The sequence below is a fragment of the Camelus dromedarius genome, chromosome 10, assembly GCF_036321535.1.
Source record: "Camelus dromedarius isolate mCamDro1 chromosome 10, mCamDro1.pat, whole genome shotgun sequence".
In the NCBI taxonomy this organism is placed as follows: Eukaryota; Metazoa; Chordata; class Mammalia; order Artiodactyla; family Camelidae; genus Camelus; species Camelus dromedarius.
The window spans coordinates 38559965-38576928 of NC_087445.1; the positions used below are offsets into that span (position 1 = coordinate 38559965).

General features: G+C 35.6%; 1 protein-coding gene across 1 annotated transcript in view; it reads left to right on the plus strand.

Moving 5' to 3' along the window:
• Window positions 1–16964, plus strand: part of TMC1 (transmembrane channel like 1) — a 307101-nt gene that overhangs the window by 202610 nt on the left and 87527 nt on the right. The window contains exons 4-6 of the mRNA XM_064490277.1: window positions 6982–7029; window positions 10325–10493; window positions 16079–16207. Coding sequence (XP_064346347.1) covers window positions 6982–7029; window positions 10325–10493; window positions 16079–16207 — 346 coding nt within the window. The remainder of the gene's footprint in view (window positions 1–6981; window positions 7030–10324; window positions 10494–16078; window positions 16208–16964) is intronic.

Genomic DNA, 16964 nt, shown 5'->3' on the forward strand with positions numbered 1-16964 from the left:
ATGATTTCAGTGAAGGGGGCACATGCAGTCAAGCACATGTGTAGGCAGAGGCTTGCTGCTAGTCACAAGGAGCAGATGTCACCATTAATGATTTTAGTGCTTTTCTATATATAAGGAGATGCAAGAATTGGGGTCATAAAATCTCCTGAAAATATCTAACTCTGTGGAGGCCTGCTCAGCCAGTTTTCCTCATTCAGAGTGCCCCATTCCCAGTCTTCCCCCTGAACTCCTTTCAGAGTGTGTTGAAGGTCAGTGGCTGCAGTGGCTGCAGCGGCTCATGATTTAATCCAAGCAGAGTTAGATGGCAAGTGCCAGCGTGATCCAGTCCTTGTAGAGACAGATGGCAAGTGCCAATTTTTAGTTGGCAATACCTACCATTCAAAGAGGAGATTACTGAGCCTGTATATTCTCAGACCATGTGAAGACATGGACAGGGTTCAGACATGATATTTCTAGCCAGTCCATATAACTTGATCACATTTAATTTCACAAAATTCACTTCTAATAAGCACTACTCTAATTAACAAACCATCTAGTGTTAATTCGAGATAGGGATGGCTGAAGTGCTTCTGAGTAACTTCTCACATGTTAGATCTCCCTTCTACCATTGTGGATTACTAACTAGAATACTCAAATGTTAACCAGCTGCCCTTAGGATATAAATTAACACATATATGACATTTTATGTGAGCTATTTTAATAAAATGACAGACAACAAACAAATTACTTACATATTTATTCTTACTGAATATTATAAATTGAGTCTGTGAAGAAAACATTGAAATGGATCGATGGGTGGTCAGAATGTTTATAAACTCACAAGGATGCTTACAATTCAGGATTCCTTTTCATTAACTGATGGTGATGTTAGCTAATACCCCTAGTTCAGTAGCAAATCCTATAAAGTGTAATTGTTCCCAAATAGCTAAAGTGCAGAAAAAAGAAAAATTCTTCTAGTTATTGACTTGCTCTTTCTCTTTCTTTTTTTTTTAGAAAAAATAAACTAAATTATTTCATCCTTAGTTCTATTAATATTTTGTCAGAGAGACAAGTTCTAAATTTCAGAAAACAAATCCAAGTTCTAAATTGCTCTCATTTTCTTTTTTTCTGCCTCTATCTTCTGAAGCCCTTCTCTTACCACCCAGCCTTCATCCGACTCTAAGTCTGCCCCCACTGCCTTTTGTTCTTTAGAAGACACTCATTAACATGTGCTAATATATGCTAATGAGCAGTAATTAGCATCTTCTCTGTGGACAAAAGCTAGTGCTATGAAGGTTTGGTAATGACTATACAGAATTCAGCCAGCCTTGCTTCTTTATGCTCTGGGAACAAAGCTTTCTGTTGTTTCACAATTCTTGAGTTTTTTGTTTGTTTGTTTTGTTTTCTTTGTTTACTCATGAATGCTGACAACCCTTCTTCTTCATGATCAGGAATATTACAGAAAGGCTGTTGGGGACAGAAAGATTCCTTTTGGTTCTAAGCAACCCAAGGATATATAAACATAGCTGCCAGAGGTTTATAATCCACTATTTTCATCTGGTTGGTAGCCACAAAAACTCACACAAGAGAATGTATTTTCAATTCAGCACACTTATTTACAGTGGTTGCCCTTTATGGTGGTAATTGCAACATGAGAGCACACACTCTGAATATATATTATGACAGCATGGTTAAATAAGAAATGTCCTTTCCCCCCAAATAATCTAAATGCAGAGAAGAAGCAAGACTCACCACTTAGTTTTTTGTAACCACAGAGAGCTCTAAATGCCTTTGTAAGTAGCTATTTATTTATTGAATATGTATAGTTTAAAAAAAAAATCAGCCCTCCAAACCACATAGAATAAGAGCTATTTTTATTCTTTCTGTAGACCAATGGTGTCAAGAAATATCTAATTGCAGTTTCTCACAAATACATAATTTGCCGTTTGAAGAACTATGCTTCCGCATTTCGTATTTGCTCTTGCAGCTCAAGGGTGGTAGAATTTGGAAACATACCAGCTACCCGCTTCACTCAGCCTGTTTAGTCTTAGTTTCATGTACCATAAAAACAGAAAGAAAAAGTGCCAAAAAATTTGGTGTGCATCCCCTTCCCCTCCTTATGTATATAAAAAAGATTTATTTTCATTTTACAAGGATAGAAGGGGGATCTCTTTTTTGAACAAATCTATTTTTCTCTGTCTCAGGGTTAGCCATTCTCTCTCTGGAACCTCATAGTAAAATGTGTTTCTCCATGGACTTCATTCTCTTCTATTTGGCAACTACAATATTTTATATTGTGTTTTTAATAAAGCAGGCATCAATAGCTATTTGTTCTCTACTTCTAAAGAGCTGCAGAGCCTCAAAAAATAAATATAATCTTAAAGGAAAAACATTAGAGAATGACAGCTACTATAGCAGATATATATATATATATATGTGTGTGTGTGTGTGTGTGTGTGTGTGTGTGTGTTTGTGTATATATATATATTTTTTGGCTTGCCCCCTCTCCTACTTTGGGTAGGTGATTCTTACCAAAAACCAAAATTCTTCCTTTTTGGTAATTATAAAACCACAACAATTTAAAATAACTATTAAGTATCTCCAAGATATTATAATGTTTGAAAATATGGCCAGCCTTTTGGCATTTATTATACAAGTTTCCATTAGGGTGTCCTTGAACATATGTGCCCCATGATTTTTTCAGTGGTCTTAAGAAAGACCTTATGGTTTTAAGGTTTTTCATGGTATTAAGGAAAGGTGCTGGCACTTGTAGAAAGAATATCAGCCTAAGTCTGTCAGATCAAACCTTCTCCCCAGATACCTCATTGATATTTAAGTGTAATGATCTCATTCTGTTTTTCCTACTCCTGAGGATTTTTTTTAATGTTTTATAGTTTACAGGTTCATTAAGATATTTGATTGATATAAGAGCTAAATAATAAGTTATTTTTACTCAGTGGCTTCCAAAATATCATACTCAGTTCCATCATTTGAAGGACTTGGGTTTATTATAAACAAATGTCATGAGTATCTTCTTGTCCTGACCTAAAAGTAGCAAAAATAAAGGGAGCTGCTGAGTTAAATTGAATCAGATTTAATGTCCTGGGTTTGAGAGGAAGAAGAATCACAATCTATCATTTTTATTCAATTTCACAGACAGTGGCTTCTGTTCACTATTTCACACCCACCAATAATAGTGTTTTCGTAAATGAATGGAAGCCGAGTGCTGGGCCATTCTCTACAAGGGAAATAATAGCCTCAGTGTGGCTTGGGGGCTCCATCTAGTCAAGTTAAACTCCTGATGTTCAACTGTTCCTACCTAAGCTACTCTCCCTGGAGTCTCCCACGTCCTTTTCTTGCAACTCCACCCTCCCAGTTGCCCAGGCCCCAAACCTGGGGATTATCCTTGGTTCTTCCCTTCCTCTCACATCCCACATCACACCCCTCACTGATGACATGGGTTCTTCAGCTAAGATTTGGAAATGTGCTTATTATGGCATAGATTAATATCCGTCCCAGGGCAGTTTAGTCTGAAGCGAAAGGTACCCCATTTATTTTTTACTTACTAAGTTTTCTTAGATAATACAACTTGAATTTAATTAATGTACAGTTTCTACCATTTCACAAGTGAATGTGAAAGTGTGCGTGTATTCAGTTTTGATAATAGCAGTGCTTTAAAAAAAATTAAAGTTTACTTACTTCCCTTTATTGTATACAATTTTTCACATCATTTGTCTTTTTCCCACTTTTTGAAGGTTATACCCCAGTTATAGTTATTATAAAATATTGGCTTTATTTCCTGGAAAAGTACCCTATTTATATGCAAAGAGCTGATGTTGACACTTCCTCACATTAAATAAAGGAACCCTGAAAAGAAACACACTAGTACGTTGCTAATAAATGTAACTAGGTTGCTGCTATAACCCGAGTAAACTGGATAAGGTACTCATACCTGAACTTGAACTGAACTTTTCTTCTGCAGTCTACAAACTCCTACTCCAGAGCACTTTGCTCTGTAACCCTTGTAAGTGCACAATAAGTGCTAATTGAGTAAATGAATTTTCAGTTTCCAAAGTTATGACTTGGTGCTATGATCATCCCTTCAAGAGCTAAATGTGAGTCAGAGGAACAGGCAATACTATTCAACTCTTCCAGCCACTTGGCCACTCTGATCCTGAAGAACCATAAAATACTTTCAGTGCTGTAGGTTGAAAAAGAAAGCCTGGAACAATATCTACTTTTCTCAACGATTCCAGTGCCTCTGAAATGTGACATTTTGCTGTTGTTTCATTTTACTGTTTTTAATTACTGAGTCTATTTGCATGAAATGAGGATCTGGGTTGCCTAGGAGTTCATCTGCTCCTATTGCATATTCCTCTCTTAAATGAGCATACTTCAAATGCAGTTTTGCTTGCTGCCTTCAACATTTTGACAGGACCCCGCCCTACACCCCCTCTCCCCCTTCATTGTCCTCCCATCACTCCCCAGGAGAGAGGTTATTTTTAAAGAACATAATCAATAGGCTTTGAGAAGCAGCCAGAACATGAAAGGCTCATATGATTGGGAGTGAGCTACTAGGGATTGCTGAGAGAAGGGATGGCAACAGGCCATGCCAAAAATTATCTGAGAAGGGAAAGACAGTCTGTAGCTCCCATTTAAGTGTTCCGAGTTATTATTATTATTATTTTTTTTTGCACAGGCTTTTGTCTGGGAGGGGCTTCTGAGCTTGGTTCTTCAACATCACTTTGAGTTGCAGAGGCAGACCAGCATTGACAGGTGCTTTTCAGTCCAGATAACATTACATTAAAATCAAGCTTGGCCTGAGGCTCTTGATGGAGTCCTCAGTCTCTGGTCGTGGTGCTGCTGTCTAGTTCTTGATGCTGACGACGCCTTTGCTGAGGGTTTGAACCAAGTATAAACCAATTATTATCACAGTAACTATAAAAGCAAGTGTTTCACGACCCCTGACTCAACTGCCAGATGAAGGAATGTCTTTGAATAAAGAAGGCGCCTAATGAGAATATGCAGATGATCATGCACAGATGAGTATCGCTGTTGGAAAGTCACTTCAAGAGGAGGGAAGGGGCTATTTCTGCAATACTCTCCATTACATCACCCAGAAACCATAGCTCTTTTTTGTTCTTTACTTGCAACCACAGGGCTGTCTCCCCTTATGGATTTTTCAGGTTTTATTTAATGGCCATTTATAACTATCCTTCCTGTACCTGAGAAGATGATCCATGACTCCAGCCCTGCTTTTTAATCTCCCCTGGTTATCGGAGGAAATTGATTTGTTGCTCATCTCCTTGGCTTGGGACATTTCATTCTGCTGCTTTTGTTTAGTATATGCTCCTGCCTAAAGATTTGCTTATATTTTTATTCATTTAGTATTTTTCTCCATTTTGTTATTTAACTTCATTTGTTTATGACTAGTGAGTTGATTATTATAAATCAGTATAGCACTTTGTGTGAAATTTTGCTTATGCTGCCGAAGAGGCTCTATGTCAGCCTATGCTTCTTGTCCTCAGCTGTTTATATATGTATGTGTACACACACACACACACACACACATATATATGTACACTGATCAGACCCTGCTCCATAGCTAATCTTATATCATTAAGATGCCTTCCTAAGTGAAGTCTTCTTTAACTGAAGAAATTTGGTGGTGGCATTAGTTGCAAATAAAGACTATGACCTATTGTTGAACATAAAATATCTTCTGAGAAGTGTCTGCCTGCACTATTACGAACTCTCAGTAGTGACATAAAGACCTTTGTCCTGTGCACATCCAGTTACAGCCGGGGACAGAAGGCGTATATCCACTCTGAACAAAAGAACACTTATTTTCACATTCCACAGCTGACGTTGAATGATACCATTTTTGCATATTCTAAACATTTTTATGCAGATGCTGTTTAAAGGCAAAAAGTGCTTTTACAATAATCTTCTTTGTGAATGGAATTTAAACTCAGCGTGTGCTGCCTTTTCAATAGGCCTGTCAAGCTTTGATTAATAACCTTTGACAGTGTATGAGCAGAAACAAAGCCGGAGGTTGTTTCCTCTGTTCACAACTATATTGTTTGTTATCTTTGCGTTTTTGGGCTTACACCCATCCACCTTAAATAAAAATATGTAAATTAATATTTTAAACAAGTTACTAGACTGTGGTTTTAAAGAAATAGTTTATTCTAATTTTCTTGTGGCAAGTTGCATATCTTTGTCTCTGTTTGATTCAATCTATGATAAATGGACAGTAGTTGACAAGGGAAAAAAATCTGCCAATTAATATAGTTTCCTATATTATTGTATCATTAAAATTTAATAAAACCTTTATATGCCTTTTTAAAAATGGAGCAAATCTAAAAACAAGATGCCGAGGATGAGGGGAAGAATAAACAGAAGAAATGTTTTTTGTCTTAAAAAGAACTAGAAAATCACCTGGCTTCACATTGTCAAGGTAAATCATATATGGGAAAATATAGGCTGTATCCATATAATACCAATAGAAATAACTAAAATAGGAAATATCAGCTTTTAAGAATTTTTTGAATGGTTCTTTGACACTGGGTAGCTAGTTAAAATGAAATATTCTCTATTATAGTAAATTTAGTTAGAATAACCAAATGGTTTGTGCATGTGAATATAGCTTTACTAACAATTCAGTTTATCATAGAATGAAATGACCCAAAAACCCCAAGTTTACTTATTGCAATACAGAATTTATTTTGGTTGAAGTTATTTTGAATTGAGCTGACAGGCTTATAATTGATATGTTTTGCAAATCCTTGGAGGCGATGAAGCAGAGAAGTCTTTGCACAACACTGCACAAAACGCTGTAGCTGTACATCTTTAATAAACAATGCTCGCTTTGACAAGTTTATTGAAAAACATTTATTAACTGCACAAAAAGCTTTATGTTGAAAATAATAACAGTAAAAACAGTTAGTAGCAATCGTACCATCATTTAAAGAATTGCTATATTTTTTCTTTCTTCAACAGTGCAAATCCAAGTGGAGGAAAAAGATGGTGATACTGAGGAAAGTTCAAGTAAGTGGAGATGGACCCACCTGGGATATATTTCCTGTGGACAACAGTGAATTCAGGGGATTCATCCTCTTATCTTGTGGGAATATGCTACCACATGTAAGCGCAGGAGCATGTGTGGACGACCGTTGATGGTCTCACAAAAGAGATCAGTCTAGCAAATAGAATGGCTGCTCCAGATTCAATTGGCACACACACACATTCAACCCAATTTATGTTACTAATGATCAAATAGATGGTAGTCCAGAAAAATTTGCTTATTTGTTCCTCTGCTATTTTCCCTCTTAAAGTCTTTGTCCTAAAAGCTTTTCTCTAAGGCTGAATCTATTACTGTATAACAGACTGGCCATTTCGACTGAACTGATCAGGCAGTTCAATTAAAATGAATAAGCACGTTCTTTTGTACTGAATGCATGGGTATTTTGTCAGAGTTGCTCTGTTGTTTTTACTTTGGTTAGGTTCCGTTCAAGATCCTGGATTGTGATTCCCTTTGCAGGCATGCAGACCACTCAAGGGCAGGGACATGAGAAAGATCATTATATGAGCAAAAGTTTTGAATTTACTAAAACTGAAAGAAAGAGCAGCATCTCAAGAAGAGGTCAATTACAGAATACATCAACACCATCAATTAAAAACCTGAGCCCAATATGACAGCCAGTGAGTGCTCATGATGCCAACTGTTTTCATGAATTTGGTATATTTATATGAAAACAGCTCAGAGTCTCACATAGATCCTAGATGCTATGGCTTGACTGCTTAGGGGAGGAAAAATAATTTTTCCTCTACCTTTCTGAGTTCTTAGGTGATACCCCTATAATATATAAGACAGTTTAACAAGAGAAAAAACAAACAGAAGTTTATTAACAGGTATACCTCATGTATACATGGGAGATACCCAGGAAAACTGAGTAACTCTGTGAGGTGGCTTAGAATTTAGCTTAAATGCCATCTAATAGGGGAAAGGGAGGGGAAGCTAGGTCTCTTGGGAAAAACAAATGATTTTAGGAGAATAAATGGAATTTATAATTTATAATAGGGATTATAGTCTGTCTGGATGTGATATTGACTTCTAGTCTCCTCTCCTGAGATCACGGTCAACCTTCCTTGGGGATGAAACTCCTGGGGAGGGGTTTATGACAAGTGAGTTGCTTTGGGAGGCAACTCCAAATGGTGAGTTCAGAGAAAGTCTCTTCCTGCATTTGCTGTTTTTAAAGTGCCTATAGCTTAGAATAGTCAATACACCAGAGTGGTATATTTTGGGGTGGTATATTCTGAATTCCTTTTTGAGATGGCCTATTCTGCTACCCTTCAAAGCTGAATCAAGCCCATTCCAAAAGCTAACATTGTGTGCAAATCCGCATTTAGTAGGCAGCTGTAGAACACTTCTTTTTTTAACGATTTGAGTATTTGGAAACTAGTTAAAACACTGAAGACTATCTTTTTGTCCTCTTAAGTGGTAAAAGATAAATCTAATGATACACTTTTCATTCATAGTAAAACTTTGCAAGTTTAATTGTTTAGCCTTAATACAAAATATCCTAAATTGCAGAGTACTAAGTGGCTGCTTGAGTTCTCGAGTTATTTGTGAGTGAAAATGTTTCTCAATCCCTATCAAGCTCTTGTCCTCTCTATAATTAGTGACTAAAATGACTGTTAAGCCTGGGTAAATTTTCAGAATGCTAGAATGGGGTTCAAATGGCACACAACATTTGCCACAGTATTCAACAAATGGAAACTCAGTCTTGGTTTTGATGAAAGGGTATAGTTTTCAAAACCTAGTTAGGAAAGTTATTCTCTTGTTTCTCTCTGCTAGCCAAATTTTATTAACATTGGTAATATTTAGGTCTTAGATATGAAATATCAATAAAAAAGTTTCAATAAGTAATGTTAAAAGATAATTTTCAAACGAATATATGTATGTATTTGCATGACTGGGACATTGTGCTGTACACCAGAGATTGACACATTGTAACTGACTGTACTTTAATTAAAAAAAAAAAGATAATTTTCAAAAAAGGATAAAATAATAACACACAAAGATGTAAAACTAAACATATTTAACTAATTAATGAGGAATCTGGTGAGGTGTTACAACCAGTTACCAGTTCAAAGGAAAATCCAAAGAACAGATATATTTATAGATCAGAATATTGAAATGATAAGCATGACTGTTTAGTGGGATTTCTTTCTTTTCTTTTTTCTTCATTTTTTGGTGGAGGATTGTCTCTCCACTGAACCGAGTTCATTTGTATGTCGACAGGCAAGAATTATTTTGCATTGCTATCCAATTATCTATAACTTACAGAGTCACAAAATTGCTTCCACAGAATCAGAATCAGATAACACAGAAGGGTATGCTGCAGATAGTTCATAGTTTTACTTTAAAGTACAAACTTCTCCCTATGGTAGCTTCTATTTAAGAGGTAGTGATAACTATGAGTAATTTTTGTTTTTTTGCAATAATTGACTCTAAATATCAGAAGAAATTAAAAAGCAACAAAAGTCAGATTGAAGTAGGATAGTACATCATATACAGTGAAGGAAGGAACTGAGTTCTCCTACTTTTTACCTGGAAGCTTCCCAAGAAGTTATGGACACAAAAGGCATTAATTGTTAGTTGATGAATAAAATAAAATAATATCATTTCTCTCAGCTTTACATTAAATTTATACTTACAAGTTTCTATTTCTAATCATAAGGATAGAATGATCAAGCAAAGGCATGTGCTATCAATTTCATTTAATAAAGAGAAAGAAATATTTAGGAAAAAGAAGAAATATTTGAAGTCAAGAATGAGAATAATTTGAATTAGGAGGAATGTCTAGACTCAAATTAGTTTTTTCAAAATTACTGCTGATTTGTAGCATTTCCTTGTCATTCTTGCCCTTTGTTCTAGGAAAGAAATATATAAACATATAGTGGTTAAACATTCAACCCTTATGTGTTGGATTGGTAATCTACAAACTTGGTCTTAGAGGTCATGGTATGATATTAAACTCCAAATCATCTAGTTACCCAAGTAAATGAAGACTGGAGTTCTAAGCATTACTAGAATTTGGGGATCCACATTCACATGCATTTTTGAGTAGGTGAACCACAAGAAATGAGAATCTAGATAAATGTATTGAAATGGCAGGCTATGAAATACACATGGCAAGGTGCATCTTATCTTGATGTGGTGATTGCTGGATTGTGGTCTCAGATGTGTGACAATGATAATTAAAAAGTAAGAATACATTTGGTAGCGGGAGAGCACTTTTCTGATATTGCTCACTGAAGTGCTAACTGCTGTGTTTAGGCGAAGAGGAAGAGGAGGAAAACAAACTACCTCGAAGAGAAAGCATGAGACCAAAGAGAAAGCGGACCAGAGATGTTATCAATGAGGATGACCCAGAACCTGAGCCAGAGGATGAAGAAACAAGGAAGGCCAGAGAAAAAGAGAGAAGGAGGAGGCTGAAGAGAGGAGCGTAAGTTAGTTCTGATCTATAACCGAAATTGTTTCTCAGTCAAAAGTGCCTGATGCTGAAAGAAGACCACTCCCTTGCCTTAAAATTGGTAATTAAAACTACTATCAGAAAAGCAGGCTTAATCTGATGCTGGCATTTTACCCCACTTAGTTAAATGTATTTTAATATTAAAATAGAATTTAAAAAATGAATATATATTAAGAATGGACTTTGAGAAGTTCTCTTATAAGAGATCTAAATTGTCATAGGTCATTAGCATATGATAGTTAATTTAAATATTTTAAAGTTACACTGTTATTTAAGTGCATCATTACTGAGGTGAAGTGATAGCCTCCTAAATGATGAGCCCAAATCACTTGTCTTACAGAGCAGGGGATGGCCAGCTGTGGTTAATTCCAACCCAAGAGCTAAGAATGGTTCTTACAGTTGTAATAAACAGTAATATAATTAAATAACAAAAAGGAATATGAGACAGAGCTGTGTGTAGCTCCTGAAGTCAAAAACACTAACTGTCTGTTCCTTTACAGAAAAAAAGTTTATTGGCCTTTTTACAGAGGGTTAGAGTTGTCATTTTGTATTTAATACAACCCTTCATCTTTCAGTTCTACCAGACCAACATTTTACTGAGTGCTATTTTCGTGTAGAATAGTATATTAAATGCTGTTTAGGAAAACTCCAGGAAAATAATTTTCCGGTCTTTGCTTTCCAGAAATTTGCAGATGGCAGGCAGGTAGGAAAAGTGTGTCAAACACATTTACTGACAGAAAACCTAGACCCCTAGGAAAGGTTTTAAGAGATTAGCTCCTCTGACACGCTCAGGTGGTAGGGCCACAGGATCTCCTCTGGAACAGTCCCAGGACTTTAAATGATGAGGAACTTTCTAAGATGTCCTCCAAGATGACACACTGCTGTATTCAATAGCTAGCTGTAATCTTCCTCCTCATAAATGGTTGTAATGAAATACAACGAAGTGAACATCTTGTCAGGTACATAAGCTTAGCACTAACAGATGATGGTTCCTTTTAAAATAAAAGAGTAACCCCACCCATTTATTCAGTATATTTTTGTTGATTTAAGTTTTTAAATCTTCCTCTTCCTCATCTTCCTCCTCCTCCTGCTTTTTCTCTTCTCCTCCCCAAGCTCCTCCTCTTTCTTCTCTTTAAATACTAAGACATCACTTGCTTTACATTTTGACTCTGGTATTTTTTTACGACCATCTTCTTTTCAAGTATTTTTATCCTTTGTTCTTTTTAAAAACGAAGTAAACATTCTTTTAAGTCTCATGTCTTATTGTGATTGTTATTATTATGTACTAATATGTCCTACTAGCAAAGCTTATGCTTTCTGACAGTGGTACTTCACTGCAAAAACATCACCAATAGTTGTATGCATTGTACAGGTTGCGTTCCAGAATTTGCTTTTCCTCTCCACTCGTGCCTCAGAGCCGTCCTTTGAGTTGGGTGAGAATTCCTCTGCTTTCTTGTTCTGCTCAAGGTCCTCATGTCAAAGGCTCAACCCCTAGAAATACGACCATATGAATCAACTGGGTCTTGGTCCCTGTTACCTGGGGCAGTCTTGTCCCTGAGACAGTGTCTGTCCTTAGCTGGTGCTACTCTCAGCCTGATTCTGAGAAGCCACAGCGCTCCTGACCCCCTCCCTCCCCACTCCTCCACAGAGCCAACTTGGCTAAAAGGAACTTTGTCTCCATACGTTTTGCAAATTATATTATTATTGCCACAATTTGTACAACTATTCTAAATAGCGTCATAAATTATTTGTGGTGATTGACAGCTCTGATCTCTACTTCAGTGTTCACCTTCTATTGTTCATTTTGAGGATAAGCATTTTTTTTTTTTTAAAGAAAATGTATTAGCAAATATATTTTGAGAAAGATTAGTAGGCAAGTCAGGGCACATTTATTTAAGTTAATTAATTCAGTGGGTCTTCCTTTATTTAAATGCTCAAGCGAAACACCTTAGGGAATTTCCCTTGCACTGACAAAACATTTGAAACCAACTAAATCCAAGGTTAACTGCCTTTGAAGATAGTTAAAAAACGCTACCTTGTTTGGCATTTTGAAGTATTTCTAATAATATTACAGGCTTTTCTTGACCCAGTTTTAAATGAATAAGTAATCTGCTCATAGCAGTGAGAAATTCAGCACATTATGCCTCCTTCCTGACAGCTGTTGTTTAAATAAATCAAACCTAAGATAGGAAGCCATTCTTGCACAGATTAGCCCTAAATTTTAAAAGATAAAACATGTCTGTGCTATGTCTTTTTAATATGATTAACACTTTCTTTGAGTGGTTCCTAGAAAAGCAGTTTCCCTAATGCAATATTTTAATTATGCATTATTATATTTTAATTATGCAAAAAAGCAATATTCTAATTACCTGCATATTTGAAGGAAACTTAGCCAACAACAATTCTACCTCCTAGCACAGCATGATCTTCCTGGTGCAATCAACAATTAACAACAAAGACTTTAAAAATATACCAGTCTGAGATCATTTAGTGTAGGAATAACTTTCCATAAAATATTAATCTTGGAAGACATTGTTATATTTTAGTGTACTTGATGATAACCCTGTCATCCAGAAAATTTCTGTACATAAACATTTATTCAATAAATATTTATCCAGCTCCACTTCTGTGGAAGATAATCTGCTAATTTCTTTGGAAGATATGGATATGAATATGCAATTGTCTGCATTCTCTAGAAGTTATTTAGTAAGAGAGAGACCACTTAGACACAAATTATTATGAAATAAGACAATATAAATATGCCAGAGAAGTACGAAGTAGTTTAGAATCTTAAGAGAAAACTGTTCTTGTATGGATAATCAGAAAGGAGAATTGAAGACATTTCGTATGACTTTTGAAGGAATCATAGAATTTGGATGTGTTAAACATACAAAGTCCTGAGATTAAGATAGCAGGAGAGTACATAATTAATGTTAGGAAGGTTTTCGTTAAGTTGTTTCTAAAAGATGGCAGTAAAGAAACAAGCTTTAGTAATGTAGTTTGGCATAGCCATTATGGAAAACAGTATAGAGATTCCTCAAAAGACTAAAAATAGACTTATCATATGACCCAGCAATCCCACCCCTAGGCATATATCCAGAGGGAACCTTAATTTGAAAAAATACATGCACCCCAGTGTTCATAGCAGTACTATTTACAATAGTTAAGACTTGGAAACAACCTAAATGTCCATCAACAGATGACTGAATAAAGAAGTTGTGGTATATTTATACAATGGAATACTACTCAGCCATAAAAAGAAAAAACAATGCCATTCGTAGCAACATGGATGGACCTAGAGATTGTCATTCTAAGTGAAGTAAGCCAGAAAGAGAAAGAAAAATAACATATCACTTATATGTAGAATCTAAAAATAAAAGACAAATGAACTTATTTATGAAACAGAAACAGACTCACAGACATAAAAAATAAACTTATGGTTACCAGGGTGGGAAGGGATAAATTGGGAGTTCAAGATTTGCAGATACTACTATATATAATAAAACAGATAAACAACAAGTTTATACTGTATGGCACAGGTAACTATATTTAATATCTTGTAGTAACCTATAGTAAAAAAGAATATGAAAATGAATGTATGTATGTATGTATGTATGTATATGTATGACTGAACAATTATGCTGTACACCAGAAATTGACACAACATTGTAAACTGACTCTACTTCAATTAAAAAAAAAGAAAAAAAGAAACACGCTTTAGTTACACTATAAATCCAAACATTGCATAGATCATTCTTTCATTCTTTGTAAGTATTTTGTTATGGTTGTACAGCACCATAAGATTTTATGTGATAAACATCAAATAATTAAAATAAAAACAACTTATTGTCAATCAGAGTTGTATCTTAGTGGAGTATACTTCCACAGTTCTCTTGAACTAGGAGTACTATTCAAAGCAAAATATCTGAATTGGTTAAAACACCAAACTGTCGATGGCAAGTGTTATTTTATAGGGTTAATATAAATTTTTGTTTCAGTAATCATGGCATGATTAAAAACTCTGGACTGGTGGGAAAGAAAGGAGATTGCAAAATCACTTTGAAGGTGGGCTATAAAACTATAGGTATGTCCTCCTATTATTCGGCTGAAACTTTCAGAAACAACTTTGCCATAGTCCTACTGTGTGTGGTCATGAGTTTAGTTTAATTAGTCAGAAACATATTTTAACCCTGAGTCAGATTACAATTTCTTTGTCAGGGCAGCTAGGAGAAAGAAACGTCAACAATTAATTGAAGAGAGAATAATTAATAAGAGCACTGTTTAGTAGGTATAAATAATTGTTAACCAGCTTACTGGAAAGCTGAAAAGAGAACCTAAGTATCTTGGTGACAGCAACTATAGGAAGCAAATACCACACCAAGGGCTAGAGGAACAATGGAAAGAGGTTGAAATTAAAACTTAGAAGCGTAGAGGAGAGACCCATGGAGCTGAAACCAGTGCAGAGGGGGTGATACTCAAGTGGTGCTGGTGTCTGCAGGGGGAGCAATGAAGCTGGTTCTGCTAGCTGGTATCTGTTGGAAAAACTGGCAAACTAGTTTCACCTGCAGCTATGGGAAGCCCCTGTGTCTCCTGAAGAAGCGTTGCTAAGGAGTAAGCATCACCACAGGAAGCAAACAGGACACCAAAGGAAATACCAAATCCTTTTTCAGTGTCTTCTGTCGCAGCCGAATATCGAGCCCACTGACAAAGCAGAAATGTGCCCTACAGGGTCACAGCCACAACATCACAACATTAAATATAGCAGGGTAAATTTGAAATTAAGTGACAATAACTCGTAACTGAAACAGTCTGTTACCAAAAAATATTTGATCTCTACAAATAGGGCATTATATTCCTTGATTTAAAATCATTTTGCTCATATTTAGATTTTGTTTCCTTTGAGTTTTGGACTCTTTGGTATTTTTGCAGTACTAGGAACACAGAAGAGTAAAGAGACATCTCATTTGCTCAGCAAGAAACTAAATTCCTTTGAAGGCCTCTTCAAAGGATTCACTTCCACCAAATACACTTCAAGTTGAATTTTTATCAATTGAAGTTTTGAGTTTAATTAACAGATTAAGTTACCTTTGAGAAATATTTTTTTTTCCTATTTCAGTTTTTCTCTTTCTCTTGAGACAGGGCTAACAAATTTTTTAAGGGCACTTCAAAGACATATTCACCTCTAATTTACTATCCTTGTTGAAAAATAAAGTTTTTAAATGAAATGCAGAATTGGTGGGGGAAGGTGTACAAGGTAACAGAGGAAATTATATTGATAAATATATAACTATTACTTTCCCCAGGTTTTCTAGTTCTGAGAGTTTGAGGACGTAAAACAGTTTCAGGACTTCAGAATATAAACATTATTGTTTAAAGTTATAATTCCAGAAATCTGGCATCAGTGTTCAGATATAAGCCCTAATACTTATAGATCTCAGCATTTACTGTAATATCAGCCAAGCTGATACACATTGATTGGCTGTGTATCTGATAGCATTCTTTAAGTTTGGAAGTCAAGCAAAACTTAACTTTATTAAAGAGTTTTTTTTTTTTTAAAGGGAAGAAGAAGAAGAAATTGATGAAGAGGAATTGGAAAGATTGAAGGCAGAGTTAGATGAGAAAAGACAAATGATTGCTACTGTCAAATGTAAGCCTTGGAAAATGGAGAAGAAAATTGAAGTTCTTAGGTATGATGCCACCTTTTATGATTAGAAACACTTTCCCTGATATTGATCTCCTAAATTCTCTGAGTATTACCTATATATTAGAGAAAATACTATGTATAATGTAACATATGTGTAATACTCATTATATATAATGGTCATGGCCATATAAACATATATAACATCATATATGTTACATATCATTCATGTTAACATATATATGTGTACATATATACACACACACACATATAGATTGTATCACTAGAGAGGCTGGGCTAACAATTACAAAATAAAACAACCATGAGCAAATTCATTTTTTGGAGTCTTATAACCTCTGATCACCTTTAATCATTTGTTCCTTGAACTGATAATTTCCTTAGTTTAATACATTCATTACATCTCTCTGAAAGAGATAATATATTTGAATTTTACAAGTTTGTTGGATTGCACACTCTTGTTTCTCTGCAGGATTCCAGCCTCAAATGATATATTCATGTGACAGTTCTTATTACAGCACAGGGAGGATGCTAAGCCAACAGAACAGTAAATAGGATTGCAATTAAGGGCTATGCTAATAGCTGTTTCCTGGTAACATGTCAGCGACCCAATTTCACTCTTACGTTGAGGGTTAACATACTCAGAGGAGACGTAAGATTTATAAACTCCCGATATGAAAAGTCAAATGATTATCCCTTTTTGGGGAACATGAGCAGATTCACCTCGGAGGATCACACTGTATCTCCTTGCCATGGTGGTTGGGGAGGTAGGGCGTGAATAAAAG